This window comes from Pan paniscus, chromosome 6 (genome assembly GCF_029289425.2).
Source record: "Pan paniscus chromosome 6, NHGRI_mPanPan1-v2.0_pri, whole genome shotgun sequence".
Lineage (NCBI taxonomy): Eukaryota > Metazoa > Chordata > Mammalia > Primates > Hominidae > Pan > Pan paniscus.
This window is the reverse complement of record NC_073255.2, coordinates 29,136,197-29,154,435: the sequence shown is the minus strand read 5'-3', so window position 1 is coordinate 29,154,435 and position 18,239 is coordinate 29,136,197. Positions and strand designations below refer to the sequence as shown.

General features: G+C 41.6%; 1 protein-coding gene and 1 long non-coding RNA gene across 5 annotated transcripts in view; one reads left to right on the top strand and one right to left on the bottom strand.

The window, feature by feature from the left end:
* Positions 1-18,239, top strand: part of LOC129398405 (uncharacterized) — a 271,713-nt gene that overhangs the window by 148,744 nt on the left and 104,730 nt on the right. The gene's annotated exons all lie outside the window — the stretch shown is intronic.
* On the bottom strand, positions 1,582-9,330 carry NPY (neuropeptide Y). Its single transcript, XM_003807930.4, has 4 exons — positions 9,172-9,330; positions 8,019-8,206; positions 3,866-3,946; positions 1,582-1,784 (listed from the first exon to the last, which is right to left on the bottom strand). Exons 2-4 carry the CDS (start codon positions 8,204-8,206, stop codon positions 1,760-1,762), a joined length of 294 nt encoding a protein of 97 aa, XP_003807978.1. The 5' UTR covers positions 9,172-9,330; the 3' UTR covers positions 1,582-1,759.

Here is an 18,239-nt window from a genome sequence, read left to right as displayed (position 1 = left end):
CTGTTTGCTCTTCTCCATGTAATCAAGAGTTCTACAGTCATGCATCAATTATCAATAGGGGTACTTTCTTAGAAATGCATTGTTAGGTGATCTTGTTGTTGGGCAAACATCATAGAATGAATGTACTTACACAAACCTGGATGGTATGGCTTTCTATACTGCTAGGCTATATGATATGGCCTATTGCTCCTAGGTTACAAACCTATACAGCAAGTGACTGTACTGAATACTATAGGCAATTGTGACATAATGGTAAGTATTTGTGTATCTAAACATAGAAAAGGTACAGTAAACATTCAGTATCATAATCTTATGGGACCACTGCTATATGTGTGGGCCATCATTGACCAAAATGTTGTGAAGTGGTATATGACTATATGCGTGGTGATGAGTACTCAGCTTATTTGTGCTGAAAGATGGATTTTTCAGTCAACTTTCTTTGTGTATTACTAATTTTAATAAAGAAAATTCCCAGATATACTAGGTTAATAACTTTGATGTGTAATAAATTATGACTTACTTAACTTTTTAGATTTTAAAAATGCTTTACATATTGGTATTTAGTTCCAAGAATAAAGAAATAAAAATAAAGGAAATTTTAGGGAAATTGTGGAACAATTTTATCTTAGTTTCATTAAAGGAAATTACATTTTGCAGCAACACTGACTCCATTGCCTGAAAAAAAGTTATAATTTTTTATATGCAGAGAATATTGTATATTCTACAAGATTCCCTAGGTCATGATGAATATTGCTATTCATGCATTTTTTTGGTAAAGTTTTAAGATGTCATACAAACATATTTATACATATTTTTTACAGTGTGGTATGAAGTACCAGTATGGAATGAGACTCATTTTCTTTGATTTAGAAATGACATGTAAAAATATAATAACATTCATTCTAAAGTAAGCCCATGCAAGTAGGTACTTGAAGGAGGAAGTTTAATAAATTTCAGCTAAATTAATTAACATGCCCCATGTTGTATGAAAAGATAATCATCCCACTCATTGTATTTCTCACTCAAATTCTAACAGTAGTGACCAAAATAGATGTATAGACCTCAACGGTCTGATATGGTAGCCACTAGAGACTTAATGGCCATTTAAGTTAAAATTCATTAAAATTAAATAAAATTTAAAACTCATCTCTTTATTTGCACTAACTACATTCAGGGGCTCAAAAACCACATGTGGCTAGTGGCTGCCATATTAGACAGAGGGATAAAGGACATTCCACAGAAAGCTCTAGTTAGTCAGGAAGTCCTTCTGCTGACAGCACTGGTTAGGCAAGGGTTCCATGTTAATGGAAGGAAAGCTCAGAAAAATTTCCCAAATTAGCATTCCTTTGATCAATATCTTCAAATGCATCTATAAGTTTTACACACATACACACACACCCACACAGCTGATCTTGGTTATCATGAATAATCATATCTTCATATCTTTCATAGCCGCTGTTTTAATATTAGCGAAACGAACCCTGAATCTGCTAGTTGAGGGAGACTAATGACTAATTGTTAATAATAAGTTTAACGAAAATAATCCTCACTATTGTAATAGATTTTTCATTGAGGAGGATACACTTTTGAATGCATGATACTTTATTTAAACGCACATATATACAATGATGACAAAGGAAAACATTGCAGAATTCAGCACAATGGCTGCATGCATTGGTAGGATGGGTGGATTCTCGTTTTACACGATGAAATATGGGCTGAAAATAGGAAAAGGCCAGAGAGCAAGTCTCAGTTCCCATCACCACATTGCAGGGTCTTCAAGCCTGTAAAACATAAGAAGCAAAGCATGTAAGGAAAGCTGCCCAACTTCCTGAGGTATGAGCAAGGGTGAGACATTTAGATCTGAAGTGAAAGATGACCGGGAACTGTTGAAAAGTTTCCTGTTGGCATTCTAAATAAGAAGCCATGTGGAATATCAGATCGTGAGGCGGAGGCACAATATGCACAGCCCCAGCTGAGCAGCATTCCACGATGTTGACAGGCGTCTTGGGCAAACATCAGAGGGAGCATTTGAAAGGCTCTGTATGTATCAAAGGAGCCGAAGAACACCACAATCTTTTGAAAATCAAAATTACAGAAATCACATGAAGCTGTAACAGGAAAGTTATTGTTCCTCAACTCTAAATATGCTTCCTTTTCCTGCCAGCTTTATTATGTAGTAAGATGCTACTTATTAGACTGTAATAAGACCTTTTTAATAAAATAGCACTCATAGGCAACTTCAAGACTGTCAAGTTTTGTCTCCTTCTAACTGTACATGATGGAGTCTGTCAATCAGGGTGCAATTAATTTTACTTCAAGCACTAACTGTGTGACCTTGGGCCACAAAACAAAGACAAAAACCAAGGTTCTAAGTAGGTCTGTGTTGTTATTTTTCTAACAGTAAGTCGATATAGTCTACCCTAAACTTTTTACTGTGGCAAACATCATATGCATGTCAGTGAAACATGGAAAGACATTTACTGCTTAGTATTAAAGACAACCCTGGCCAGGCATTATGGCTCACAACTGTAATCCTAGCACTTGGGCAGGCTGAGGAGGGAGGATCTCTTGAGGCCGGGAGCTCGAGGCTGCAGTGATCTATGATTGCACCACTGCACTCTGGCCTGAGTGACAGAAGGAGACCTTGTATATGAATAATAATAATAATAATAATAATTTTTTAATTAAAAAAAGATAACCCTTACAAATTTTCTGCCTGTTTCCCTTGCATTTGCTATTTAAGCCTGGGCTGGTTCCTCCAGGGACAGGAGCACTGGAGTTTTATCTCAGTTCAAATCGTTGTTCCCTTTAGAGAAAACAAATCTCACAACTCTATACTAACACCCTTCGTGCTGGCTGGCCATTTTACAAGAGAGCTGAGGGAGGTTAGAAGGGAAGGTGGGTGGCCCAGCGGGTCACCCTGCTGAGTCTCTAGGGAGAACTTGATGGAGAGCCACATCAGTCACACTCACTGAGCAAGTGTTCTAGTGACCTCTTCTGGGGAACTTGGTTCTTGACATTGTAGAACTCTGGGTTTAAGGCAGCCAAGCTGCCACAGACGTGGGTGGACCCTGTGAACTATGATCTTACTGTGGTTAGAGACAGGAAGCAAGGACTGAAGAGTCAGGAGGTTATGAAGATGGAAGAGGACCAGGCTTCTCTTCAGCAGCACTCCTTGTCCAGGAGGCACCAGAAAACCTTAGCTCAATGTTTAACACTTAGACATTGGTGGGCACCTCTTTCCAAGACAGACCCAAACTGCAAGAAAGTCCTGAGACTACAGATAAACTCCTAAGAATACTGTCATTCAACGTGCATTCGTTGAATGTAATAAATCACTATATGACACAAGTTGAACTAAAATATGTCAAAAAGTAATCCAGAGCACCTAATTTACCTACAGCTTCATGTAAAACTGGGAAAGTTGGAGTAAAAACCACGTGGGACATTTCCTAGGACATCTGGACACTCCACATACATAAAATCTACAGATCTTCCCAGCCAGAGATGGACAGTTGGTCATTTCAATTTAGAGTCAGGGACTCACTCTATGCTCCCCTGACTCCAACAATGTTAGAAATTCTATATAATTTCTAAGTTAAAAGTCAATTATTTTTAAAATCGTCAAAGGAGCACCAAATAACCTGGGCTAAAAAATGTTATTCCACAGAAGTTTAGAGATTCGACAGTGAGTACATGAAAAGAGAGGTCTCCTCTGCCTGCTTCTTCATCCTCATTTCTGCCGAAATCTCCCCTAGTCTAGAAGCCTGGTGGTGCCTCCCACCAGGCACCTGTCTCTGACTTCCCTCCCCTGGGCACCTTGAGCTCTGCAACAATGTCCCCATCACAAGCCTTGTCATACCGAGTTCTGGGAACATTTTCTGTGCTTTCTCTCATCAAGAGGTCTGAAATCAGTGTCTCTGGGCTAGATCGTTTTCCATATCTGGAAAAAAAAAAAAAGTCTTTTAAAGCAAGTTTGGAATAGGCGTAAAAACCTTTAGGAAAAAGGAAGATAGTCTCCTATTTGGGATATGAAAACTAAACATTATTGTCAGTTGTTCATCTGTAACAAGCAAGCTAGGTGTAAGAAGCATATATTATCGAAACATTATCATAAATATTATTTCAAATTATTTATATATATATTTAAACTTTGCTCAAATAATAAATAATCTAGGAGGTTATTTAAACTGAACCAAAATTCCTAGTCAAATTCCTGCCTTCTTAAACAACCACAAATAATATGTATAGAGATACATACTTTTATAACTAGGTGACAGGAAATTTGAAAACATGGAAGCATGGTTGTAAATGTTTCCACAATTAGTTAATTGGCTATTGTTCTGATGATACACAGCAGTTTAAATCTTAACAAGGAGACCAGATGATATTTCAAAGACAGTCCTAGAAAAAAAAAATCAGCAGATTGCCGTCCAAGACCCACCTGTGTCTTTGAATCCCAATTTTCTCGTTTGTAAAACAACCCCTGCTTAAATCAGAGTCTTTGTGAACATCCAGTGTGAAACGTGAGTCACAATGCTTTCAAAGTGACAAAGTGATACACGCATGCAAATTACTGCTGTTGAAATGCATCCATTCTTCTGGCTACCAACAGACCCTGGGTCTTATATTTTCCATATTCATTCAAGGTGCCAAATGCTAAAGTCTTTCCTAATGCTGTGATTTTAGCCTCCCTGTAAGTCTAAAGGAATCTAACTGATCCATGGAAATGTTCTTTTTTTTTTTTTTTTTTTTTTCTCCTGTAGCAGGATATGGGTGAGACAATACATACAGGTAAGGTTTCGTTTACCTGTGAGGGTAGTATATGCTCCCCACTCCAGAACACTACAAAAGGGCCAGACAAGTCTATACCAAATTGCATCTTTTGAAGAGGCCATTTTTCCCTTTCTCAGAAAAGGCATTGGACACCATTCGCCACTTTGTTTAGAAATAAATTAGTCTGGTATGGATTGGTTAATAGGTCCAACAACTGAACAAAGCTGACAGAGGGTATATTCTAATTGCCAAGCAAAATTATATCTAATTTTTTTGGAAATATTTTCTATGACTGTTCTTTTGCTGAGACTCAAGGGAAGCAAAAACAAAACAATTCCCTGTCCCACTCCCATCATGTGTGAGATTTCCTCAAAGATTTTCTGGAGTTGCGATATTAGACTACAGGCGCCTGCTTATACTTATTTATTCTGTCCATCCATTGGTTTTACTAATCGTAAAAGTCTAGGGCAACCGTAACTCATTTATCTTCATCATGCTCCAGTGAGTAAAAGAACTGCCAACTTTTTATCCAATTTACCAGTAAAGAACCTAAATCTGAAATAGGAGGATTTGCACAGTCATAATCTTGCATCCAGTACAGCACTGTTCACTCTTCTTCCTTCTTTAATTAATTCTGGATCATCCTTCCCCTCTACAATGCTGTAACTTTCAAAGATTGAGTCCTTAGAGTAAAGATTCTCAAACCTGGCTGCACATTAGAATCACCTGGGGAGTGTTAAAAACACACTCTAAAGCCCAGGCCCCATCCCAGAGGGTCTGATTTAATTGGTCAGGGGTGGATCCCAGCATCAGTGTATTTTAAAAGCTCCCCTGATGATTTTAATGTGCAGCCAGGAAGGAGAAACACTAATCTAAGGCTGAGTTTCTCTGGGACTGGCTATTCTGTGTAATGGGGGCTGTCCTGGGCATGGTAGGATATTTAGCAGCCTCCTTGGCATCTATACACCTAGGTACCAGCAGTGCCCACCTCCAGTTGTGAAAACCAAAAATGTCTCCAGACACTGCCAAATCACACCTGGGGAGCATAAAATCACCCCCAGTTGAGAACCACTGATTTAGGGGGCTATATAAATAAATCGTAGGAGACCCACACTCTAGAATAAGTAATGCAGCTTCCAGAAGCAATGAGCCAGGGGTATATATACAGCAAAAGGAATATAAGCACAAATTGAGTGCAGGGGGAATGCTGGTGGCGGGGGATGGGGGGGGAAGAAAGATAATGATATCAGATTATATCTATACTAAATTAAAGCACATCCACAAATGACCCTGTAATTTTCAGAAACACACATAGGAGTGGGTGTCTGTGGTGGGAAGGAGAAGATGGATGTACATTAAGAGCCTCGGCTGGTTTCTAAGAAGGAGTTTATACAAAGATGAGACAGGAAACTCTGCCTCAGAGACCAGCTCATTCCCATCTAAGCTGAATCTCTTGCCATGAAACCCAAGTCCCTTTCCTTTATGTTTTTTTCTCATCAAACATGTTGGAGATAACACTGCCTGTTGATGGTGGTGACAACATCCAAAGAAACTCAAAGGAGGGCTCCAATTCCATAATTCCTATAAAAATAGCTTCCATGAAATGTCATTAGCTTCATGATTTGTGAAATGAAGATAATTATACTCCTTTCAAAGCTTTGAGGTAACGACTGAATGAGAGAATGCCTAGGAAAACATTTTAAAATGCTAGAGCTTTGTAAAATGGTAAAGCTTTATGGCAATCATCTTCGGAAAAATGAGTTCTACTGTGTATTATGCTATAGCTAAATAACTAACAAAGGTTTTTCTAGAAAAAAACAGTTAATATCTTTTTGTTTGTACAAGTTCTCTTTGATCTGCATGACGGCATAACATAGCAGGAATTTGAATCAATTAACTTTCTGGGAAGTATGGAATATAAAATATTATTGCTTTTTGCTAATTAAAATGATCAGATTTCAAGGGATCACAAACAACTACTATTTAATTCTGGCATTTTCATGTTTTTCAGATTCTATATAAATTGGGGCTTTTTCAAAAGTTTTTTAGGATGTTAAATACCTTTTTGATGAAACAGGAAAAAGCAAACTATTTTAAAAGTATAAATCTTCCCCCCTTTTGGATCCTTTCCAACTACTCCCTGACTTGTAAACAGTAAAAATATGGACTAAATAAATAAATATATAAACCCCACAATACTTTAAACATATAATTTAAACATGTTAACTAACATTAATGCTTCTAAAGGGCTTATCCTTTAGATACGGTCAAATGACTAAAATCATTTAATCTCAGTAATTAAAATAAGATATTAAATGATTTAGAACTAAGATCAACCAATTTTGAAAACAAAATTTAAATCCTATGTAATTTGTAAAATAGTTTGGATTTGATTTTTCCCTTAATTGTCAATGTTGAGAGTGAAAATATGGCATTTCATTTTGACTTTCTGAATGTTCAGAATAAAGTTTACAATTTCTCAGATTCCATGTAATCCCTGAATTCATCCTAAAGTTACTGGACCAACGTAAGTTTCTTCTTAATGAAATACCAAGTGGGCACTTTCTTTTCAGAATTCACCAGCTATAAAATAGGGAGACCTCTGCATTTTAGATAAACTGTTTTCAGGCTAAATCTCTAATTATTGGGACTAGGATTTTCAAATATGGGAGTGAGACTGAAAAAAAAACACAGTACAGAAGAAAAAAAATAGCTCTATTTGTCTTTTTCTAAATACTGTCATTCAATTAGCCCTGGGCAGGCTGGAAAGTCTGACAATGTCTGTGGCAACCCTGCAGTTTACTCCTTGGTTTGGTTTTCTTTGGTGGTCGTTCTGTTTCTCCTAGACACCTTGCTAGCGTTTCCCCCTACAGCATTTCTCTGGCGCATTCTTGCCCCTTTCACTGGGTATTTTCGAGATTTCTGGACAGGGCCCCACTGCCGTAAGAACCACAACAAACCATAAGAGGTGAGTGAGAGGAGATTGCCAGCCTACCAGCCTGGGGAACCTGAATCTGGGGATCACGACTCTGTGACTGTAGTTGCACAAAATAGAAGGTACCCATTTTGTGTAGAGTGTGCCCTGTACAAACATTTACCTAGAGCTGACTAAGTGCCTGTTACTGTCCTGCCCTGGGATAGAGCGAAGGAAAAGAAACAATCCCTTTCCCTAACATCCCCAGGATCTCCTGGTGTGCAGGCACTGGCGCTCCCGGAATCGGTCCCGCGGTCCCACCCACCTCTGCCTGGTGATGAGGTTGATGTAGTGTCGCAGCGCCGAGTAGTATCTGGCCATGTCCTCCGCTGGTGCGTCCTCGCCCGGGTTGTCCGGCTTGGAGGGGTACGCCTCGGCCAGCGCACCCAGGCACACGAGCAGGGACAGGGCGAGGGTCAGTCCGGACAGCCGCAGTCGCTTGTTACCTAGCATCTGCAGGCACAGAAGGCTCAACGGACGGGCTTGGGGATTCAGAGCACCCACGCGCAGCACCTCCCTCCTCTGCCCCCCGCGCTCCTCCTCCTGCTACCACCCGCGACCCCCAATCCCCTCTCGTCCCAGTCCCGCAGAGAGAACCCAGGAGTGGCTAGCACCACCTTGCGGGCTCCGGGCACCGTCTGGCCGGGACCTGCCCCTCTGCTCCACCTGAAAACTTCGCGCAACTTCGTTCCAAGTCTCAGGGACCAAGAAGCGCGCGGCGAGAGTGCAAGGTGGGGGCCCCGCCAGTTTAGCATTCAAAACCGAATTGGAAGTTCTTCCTGCTGGGTCACTTTTCTCCCTTCTTGCCCAAACTCTTGTCTGGGAAGAAAAGTTTCTTCTCTGTTACTTTTGGTCTGCCTAGCTTCAGGGGATCAACGCTGACAGCAGAGATCACCTCGGGGTGACGACTGCGGTGGGGAAGGGGAAAGAGATTTTCTCCCTGGGCCAGAATTGCTCCAAAGAGATTTGGAGACCAAGAATCCAGGGAGGTGGCAGGGCGCGGGGCTCTAGAGCTCCAGGGATTCCTCACTCGATGGCGCTGCCGGGGAAACCTTCCTACCGCGCACCGCTTTCTGGGCCTCAAGGCGGCGACCCGCAGGGAGACCGCCAGCTGCCTTGGGATAGCGGTCCCGGGTTCTCCCTCCATATCTGCTAAAAGGTAACTCAGAAGAACCGCCCAGCGGGAAGGGCCCGGGAGAAGGGCCGTGGACAATCAGAGGGGAGCAGAGGAACAAGTGGAATTTAGCCGCCAAGAGGGCTGGTCCGCGTCGGGGCGCGGAGCCGGCATAGTCCGCTGGGGAGTGGAGCGCGATCATCCCAGGGCCCCAGGGCTCCACAGAGCGGGAGGCTGCGTCTCTAGCAAGTTCGCGGGCGCCCCGTTCGCTCCCACCCCTAGACAAACGGGTCGTAGCACTCACGGTGGCTGGCGCGCGGGCGTGGCTGGGCGGCAAGTACTATGCTGTCGGGCGAGCGTCTCCGAGGGGTGAGAGCCAGCGGATGGGGTGCAGAGAGCGGGTCGCGACAGGGCTTTTATGGAGCTTCCTCGCCGCGGCAGGAGGGGCCTCGGGCAGTCACGCTTGGGTGACTCCCACCCGCCACTTCCCGCCCCTGAGTGGCGGGGGGAGGGGGCTGGAACCGCAGCCGCATGAGTGTCGACTTAGGGAGCCACCCACACCCCAACCCTCCCGCCCCAGGCACTGCCTGAAGAAGCGGGGCCTGGGACCGCGTGAGCGAGGCAGCGCACTCCGAGCGCGCTGGACAACACCAAAGCCCAAGTATCTGCCCTCGGGCAGTGCCCGATCCCTGCTTTCCTTCTTTCCTTCACGCCCCGTCTAGTCCTGCCAGAGATAGGAGCAGCCCAGACGATTCTTGTCTCCTGCCAACAGGACTACCAACCCACTGGGTGCCGGAGTAGGAAGCACCTGAATCCTCTTTGTGGTGGGGCATCTCCAGGACTAGCGCGGCATCCTCGCCGGGCACAACTGCGCGCTGTTGGAGTGAGGCAACTGGGCGCACAGATTTTTCCTGTACTTAGAACAAGTCGGAGGCAGCTGCCGGAAGTCTCCGGCTAGAGGGTCCCAAAGCTGCGCTCCCCACCCCACCCTCGCCCGTGGTTTCAGGGGCTTCTGCCCCTTCTTTCAGCTGGTTTTTCTAGATCAGCCTTCCTCAAGTACTCGCTCAGACGCAGTGAGCCAGTCTCGGTCGAGACATGAGTGTGGCGACTCAAAATTCCCCAGAGGGGGAACACGGTAAACCTATTACCCCAGTTTGCTGAAAAAGAGCCACGCTTCCAGCTTCTAGAGACTCTTTTAAGCTCAATTTTAAAAATACATATTTTTTTTTTGCTCCAAAGTGACGGTAGTTAAATGAGCAACAGTTTCTGTCTTATTTACTGACCCTTGTATAGTCCTATGAACGTTCAATTAACGTTGAGAATGTGGGTTCTGATTAAGATGAAACATGTTAAAAACGATGAACATTAATTTGCTCATCGCATTAAACCTGTTGAATGAATATGCAAGATACAGAAACTATTATTACAGGATCAAGATTTTATGCAGTGGACTGAGATCTGAAAGTTCCGTGAATGAATGCTCCTGTATCTTTCTAAATAAAATGGCATTTTATTTCTAAATGAAATAAAAGTCTGAATCTTTCTAAATAAAAAGGCATATTGGGAAATTAAAGCTTTAAGTTCCATGTTATTTTAATGCTAAAAGGACGAGTGATTCTGTTAAACTGACACTTAGTTTTTGTGCTGTTCCAACAGCATTGAATTAAATATCAAAAACTGTGAAGCAAACAATCCTTTGCATGTATGTGTTTGTGGGATCAAACTATAATTTTGGAGACCAACATCCCTTTCACTTGGCAACTGCTTCTCTTTCTGTATTACACAAACATATGCTGAGGACACAAAAATCAGGGCTTTCAGAGTTGCTCAGGGGTGCTTACAAGACACAGCCTTCGGTAAAAGTGCAAAACATCTTCTAACTTAGAGCTCTTCCTAGATAAAGGGAAAGTTACAGTCCACTTTTCAATAAAATAATCTTATTTTAGAGTGTATCACAGATTCATATCAATTAAAATCTGAACTTAAAATGTATCACTGAATTTGGGAAAAATTACTTCTAGGAAGGCCCACACCACTATTGAGAGAAGGAGGCTTGATTAATTTAGCTTAAGATAATGTCATTGATTCTCAAGAATAAGAACTTATTCTGAGGGTTAAGGATTCAGAGAATAAAAAATAGGGGGTGATATGCCCTACATGTGTTTACATCCTTATCTCCTTTCTCTCCAGTCCAAGCCACATCCCCTGGCCAAAATACAAACAAAACCAACAGTTGGCAACTCAACCCTGCATCTTCTCCTAGCTGCTGAGACATTTCTCTCCTTTGTTTCAAAGTCAAGTTGTTTATTTCTAACAGCTTTGTTAAGATAACATTGAGATACTACTGAGCTTGTTGAGATTCAAAAGGAGGTGAATCAGTGGAGACTAGAGAAGGTAATGATGGAGAGAAGTCAAATAACTGGTAAAGGTCCATGTGGTTTGCAATTAGGAGGTCTTACTGATAGCAGGTTCATAGCTTGATTCAGATAGAACCTGGACCACATGAAACCCAGTGGTTTCATGACTAAACCTAAGGTAAAGAAGCAGAAGCAATGAATAGATACTGCTGAATATATACAAAGCTACAAATGTGTAAAATATTCAATTGGATATATTCTTACACATATGCATATGTGTTATATGCTCAGGAAGCCATCACTGAAACCAAGAAAATGAAGATTATACATCACTTCCCCAAATTTCCACATGTACCTTTGTAATTCCTTCCTTTTGCCTCTTCCTCACCCCCTCCTCCATTGATCTGCTATCACTAGAGATTTGTTTGCATTTTCTAGAATTGCACATAAATATAGTTCCACAGTAGGTACTCTTTGTGTGACTTCTTTCACTTAGCATCATTATTTTTGAATCCACTCACATTGTTAAATGTAGCAATAGTTTATTCTTTTTTATCGCTGGGCAGTATTCATTATATGATATACTTCAAAATTTTTAATCAATTCTACTGCTCATGAATTTTTGGTTATTTTCACTTGAAACTTTTACGAATAAAGCTGCCTTGACATTCATATACAAGTCTTTGTATGGACATAAGCCTTTAATTCTCTTGGAAAATACTTAAAACCACAATGGCTGAGTCAGATGGTGAGTGTATATTGGCCCACAGTTTGTTGGTGATCTGTTTTTGCTTCTGTTTTGCTCATTTTTTCCTTTATATTTTATTTTGGATAGTCTCTATTGCTATGTCTGTGAGTTCACTAATGTTTTCTTCTGTAATATCTGATTACTGCCAATCCTATCCAGTGTATTTTGCACCTTATACCTGGTAGCTTTCATCTCTAGAGTTTCAACTTGAATCTTTTTTTTTAAGTTACAGGACAATATAAAGCAATGAATCTTTTTTATATCTTCCGTATCTAAACGTGTCCACTCTTATCTCTAGCTTCTTGAATATACATTAATAATAACTTTTGTACTACTAACATCTGTGTGATTTTTGTATACTTTGGGTTGATTGATTTTTCTCCACATTATGGCTTATATTTTTCTTCTTCTTTGTATGCCTGATAATTTTTGATAGGATGTCAGATATTGTGGATTTTACCTTGTTATTTGTTTTTTTATATTTCTATGACTGTTCTTGAGCTTGTTCTGAGACAATTAAAAATTTAAAGACAGTTTTATCCATTCAGGTCTTGGATGTGAGTTTTGTTAGGTGGGACCGGAGCTGGTTTTAGACTAGGTTTACTCTTTCCACACTTTGAGGCAAAATTCCTTCTTTTTACTTTAACTGGTAACTGACTTCCCCCCAACATGCACACCTCAAATTGCACAGCTCTCCCCTCTGGCTGTTCGGATAGACACTATTCCCAGCCCTTGGTCAGCATCAGACACAGTTTACCCTTATCTTTTTGTGTGGTTCTTTTCCTGGTCTCAGGTGGTTTGTTCTTGTGTATAATCTGATCAATAATCAACTAAATCCTCAAGGGGGACACCCTTCAGAGTTTCAGAGTATTCTTTCTTTTACGTGATACTCTTCCTGTGGACACTAGCTGCCCTGGCTCCCTACACTTCCAGCCCCAGCTCCTTGGCCAGGATGATTCAATTCCTTCCTTCTGCACTGTAGCCTGGATGACTCCTTCAGGCAGTGTATTCTCATGCTGCTATGAAGAAATATCCAAGACTGGGTAATTTATAAAGGAAAGAGGTTTAATTGACTCACAGTTCTGTATGGCTGGAGAGCCCTCAGGAAACTTGCAATTATGGTGGAAGGGGAAGCAAACACGTCCTTCTTCATATTGCAGCTGGAGAGAGAAGTGGCGAGCAAAGGGGAAAAAACCTCTTATAAAACCATCAGATCTTGTGAGAATTCACTCACTATCATGAGAACAGCAGCATGTAGGTAACTGCCCCCATGATTCAATTATCTCACACCAGGTCCCTCCCACAACACGTGGGGATTAAGGAAACTACAATTCAAGATGGGATTTGGGTGAGGACACAGCCAAACCATATCAGGCAGTGATCTGGGACCATTGTATGGCTCTTGTCATTTGTTTTCTATCTCTAAGATACTACTGTCCTTTACTGATGTCCAATGTTTTAAGTGTTGTTTCATCTATTTTTGTCTAGTGTTTTAGTTGTTTCAGCAGGGAGGGTAAATCCAGTTCCTGTTTCTTCATCTTGGCCAGAAGAGCAAGTCTTGTAGCAAGGCTTCTTTAAAAATATGTTTCTATTCATTGTCTCTGGTTCTTCACCATAGGTGTAGTCATGAAACCACTGTGATCTAGGTTCTATCTGAATCAAGTTATAAACCTGCTATCAGTAAGACCTTCTAATTGCAAACCACATGGATCTTTATCAGATATTTGACATCTCTTAACCATTACTTTCTCTTGTCTCTCTGATTCACCTCCTTTTTCTCTGAATGTACCACCATCTCCTTTGCTGACTCACCCTTCTGTACCCATAGTCTTAGCCTTAACCTTTCTACTCCACACATAAGCTCATCTACTCCTACAGCTTATGATCCTGAAATCTCTCCCTTCAGCTCAGATTTCATACCTGGAAACCAGGGCGATATGTCTAGCTCAGAAAAACTCCATCAAGGGCCTCAAATTTAGATTATCAAAGTGGAGCTTCCAGTAACATGAATGTCTAATTAAATATCATATGAAGTGTAAAATGTTTTCAAAATTCTTCCATTGAACTATAAGGCCCCACATATTTTGGACCCTACATACCTCCTAGGCTCATCTAACATAATTTTTTTCTTCACTCCCTGTATTTCTGTCCATTGGCCTCCTTTCTGCTCCTTAAATATGCCAATCAGCTTTCCTATTTGGGCCTTCATTGTGCTGTGTCTGCTCTCTGAGATATTCTCTCTCCCTACTCTTTACCTGGCCAACACCTACACAACCTTCTGGGTTTACCTTGAAATATTTTCCGAGTGTTCTTTAGGTCCGTTCCAAGAGGCCAAATAGGAACAGCTCTGGTCTGCACCTCCCAGCTGATTGACGCAGAAGACGGGTGATTTCTGCATTTCCAACTGAGGTACCTGGTTCATCTCACTGGGACTGGTCGGACAAAGAGTGCAGCCCACGGAGGGCAAGTCAAAGCAGGGGTGGGCATCGCCTCACCCAGGAAGTGCAAGGAGTCGGGGGATTTCCCTTTCCTAGCCAAGGGAAGCCATGACTGACTGTACCGGGAAAATTGGGACACTGCCACCTAAATACTGTGCTGTTCCAACGGTTTTAGCAAACGGCACACCAGGAGATTATATCCCACACCTGGCTCAGCAGGTCCCATGCCCACAGAGCTTTGCTCACTGCTAGCACAGCAGTCTGATATCGAACTGCAAGGCAGCAAGCCTGGCTGGGGGAGGGGCATCTGCCATTGCTGAGGCTTGAGTAGGTAAACAAAGCTGCCAGGAAGTTCGAACTGGGCGGAGCCCACCACAGCCCAGTGAAGCCCGCCTGCCTCTGTAGACTCCACCTCTGGGGGCAGGGCATAGCTGAACAAAAGGCAGCAGAAAGTTCTGCAGACTTAAACGTCCCTGTCTGATAGCTCAGGAGAGAGCAGTGGTTCTCCCAGCATGGTTTTTGAGCTCTGAGAATGGACAGACTGCCTCCTCAAGGGGGTCCCTGACCCCTGTGTAGCCTAACTTGGAGATACCTCCCAGTAGGGGCCAACTGACAACTCATACAGCCGGGTCCCCCTCTGAGACGAAGCTTCCAGAGGAAGGATCAGGCAGCAATATTTGCTGTTCTGCAGCCTCTGCTGGTGATACCCAGGCAAACAGGGTCTGGAGTGGACTGCCAGCAAACTGCAACAGACCTGCAGCTGAGAGACCTGAGTGTTCGAAGGAAAACTAACAAACAGAAAGGAATAACATCAACATCAACAAAAAGGACATCCACACCAAAACCCCATCTGTAGGTCACCACCATCACAGACCAAAGGTAGATAAAACCACAAAGATCAGGAGAAACTAGAGCAGAAAAGCTAAAAACTCTAAAAACCAGTGCGCCCCTTCTCCTCCAAAGTATTTCAGCTCTTCACCAGCAATGGAACAAAGCTGGACAGAGAATGACTTTGACAAGGTGACAGAAGTAGCCTTCAGAAAGTCAGTAATAACAAACTTCTCTGAGCTAAAGGAGGATGTTCGAACCCATTGCAAGGAAGCTAAAAACCTTGAAAACAGATTAGATGAATGGCTAACTAAAATAAACAGTGCAGGGAAGACCTTAAATGACCTGATGAAGCTGAAAACCATGGCAAGAGAACTACGTGATGCATGTACAAGCTTCAGTAGCTGATTTGATCAAGTGGAAGAAAGTGTATCAGTGATTGAAGATCAAATTAATGAAATGAAGCAAGAAGAGAAGTTTAGAGAAAACAGAATAAAAAGAAATGAACAAAGCCTCTAAGAAATATGGGACTATGTCAAAAGACCAAATCTACATTTGATTGGTGTACCTGAAAGTGATGGGGAGAATGGAACCAAGCTGGAAAACACTCTTCAGGATATTATCCAGGAGAACTTCCCCAACCTAGCAAGGCAGGCCAACATTCAAATTCAGGAAATACAGAGAACACCACAAAGATATTCCTCGAGAAGAGCAATCCCAACACACATAATTGTCAGATTCACCAAGGTTGAAATGAAGGAAAAAATGTTAAGGGCAGCCAGAGAGAAAGATTGGGTTACCCACAAAGGGAAGCCCATCAGACTAACAGCGGATCTCTCGGCAGAAACTCTACAAGCCAGAAGAGAGTGGGGGCCAATATTCAACATTCTTAAAGAAAAGAATTTTCAACCCAGAATTTCATATCCAGCCAAACTAAGCTTCGTAAGTGAAGGAGAAATAAAATCCTTTACAGACAAGCAAATGCTAAGAGATTTTGTCACCAGCAGGCCTGCCTTACAAGAGCTCCTGAAGGAAGCACTAAACATGGAAAGGAACTACCGGTACTGACCACTGCAAAGACATGACAGATTGTAAAGACCATTGATGCTAGGAAGAAACTGCATCAACTAACAGGCAAAATAACCAGCTAACATCATAATGACAGGATCTAATTCACACATAACAATATTAACCTTAAATGTAAATGGGCTAAATGCCCCAATTAAATACACAGACTGCTAAATTGGAAAAAGAGTCAAGACCCATCAGTGTGCTGTATTCAGGAGACCCATCCCACATGCAGAGACACATATAGGCTCAAAATAAAGGAGCAAGCAAATGGAAAGCAAAAAAAAGCAGGGGTTGCAATCCTAGTCTCTGATAAAACAGACTTTAAACCAACAAAGATCAAAAGATGCAAAGAAGGGCATTACATAACGGTAAAGGGATCAATTCAACAAGAAGAGCTAACTATCCTAAATATATATGCACCCAATACATAAGAACCCAGATTCACAAAGCCAGTCCTTAGAGACCTACAAAGAGACTTAAACTCCCACACAATAATAATGGGAGACTTTAACACCCCACTGTCAATATTAGATCAATGAGACAGAAGGTTAACAAGGATATCCAGGACTTGAACTCAGCTCTGCACCAAGCAGACCTAATAGACATCTACAGAACTCTCCACCCCAAATCAACAGAATATACATTATTCTCAGCACCACATCACACTTATTCCAAAATTGACCACATAGTTGGAAGTAAAGCACTCCTCAGCAAATGTAAAAGAACAGAAATTACAACAAACTGTCTCTCAGACCACAGTGCAATCAAATTTGAACTCAGGATTAAGAAACTCACTCAAAAGCACACAACTACATGGAAACTAAACAACCTGCTCCTGAATGACTACTGGGTAAATAATGAAATGAAGGCAGAAATAAAGATGTTCTTTGAAACCAATGAGAACAAAGACAAAATGTACCAGAATCTCTGGGACACATTTAAAGCAGTGTGTAGAGGGAAATTCATAGCACTAAATGCCCACAAGAGAAAGCAGGGAAGATCTAAAATCGACATCCTAACATCACAATTAAAAGAACTAGAGAAGCAAGAGCAAACAAATTCAAATGCTAGCAGAAGGCAAGAAATAACTAAGATCAGAGCAGAACTGAAGGAGATAAAGATACAAGAAACTCTTCAAAAAATCAGTGAATCCAGCAGTTGGTTTTTTGAAAAGATCAGCAAAATTGATAGACTGCTAGCAAGATTAATAAAGAAGAAAAAAGAGAAGAATCAAATAGACACAATAAAAATTGATAAAGGGGATATCACCACTGATCCCACAGAAATACAAACTACCATCAGAGAATACTATAAACACCTCTATGCAAATAAACTAGAAAATCTAGAAGAAATGGATAAATTCCTGGACACATACACCCTCCCAAGGCTACACCAGGAAGAAATCAAATCCCTGAATAGACCAATAACAAGTTCTGAAATGGAGGTAGTAATTAATAGCTTACCAATCAAAAAAAAAAGCCCAGGACCAGATGGATCCACAGTCAAATTCTACCAGAGGTACAAAGAGGAGCTGGTACCATTCCTTCTGAAACTATTCCAATCAATAGAAAAAGAGGGACTCCTCCCTAACTCATTTTATGGGGCCAGCATCATCCTGATACCAAAGCCTGGCAGAGACACAACAAAAAAAAGAGAATTTTAGACCAGTATCCCTGATGAACATCAGTGAGAAAATCCTCAATAGAATACTGGCAAACCAAATCCAGCAGCACATCAAAAAGCTTATCCACTATGATCAAGCGTGCTTCATCCCTGGGATGCAAGGCTGGTTCAACATACGCAAATCAATAAACATTATCCATCACATAAACAGAACCAATGACAAAAACCACATGATTATCTCAATAGATGCAGAAAAGGCCTTTGACAAAATTCAACAGCCCTTCATGCTAAAAACTCTCAATAAACT

What these genes read in the sequence shown, in the direction of transcription:
- NPY (XM_003807930.4), bottom strand. Translation starts at nt 8,206, where the DNA reads ATGCTAGGTAACAAGCGACTGCGGCTGTCCGGACTGACCCTCGCCCTG. An exon ending in AACCTCATCACCAGGCAGAG is followed by an intron (nt 3,947 to 8,018) that starts GTGGGTGGGACC and finishes TTTTTTTTCCAG; the next exon opens with ATATGGAAAACGATCTAGCC. An exon ending in GAAAATGTTCCCAGAACTCG is followed by an intron (nt 1,785 to 3,865) that starts GTATGACAAGGC and finishes TATGTTTTACAG; the next exon opens with GCTTGAAGACCCTGCAATGT.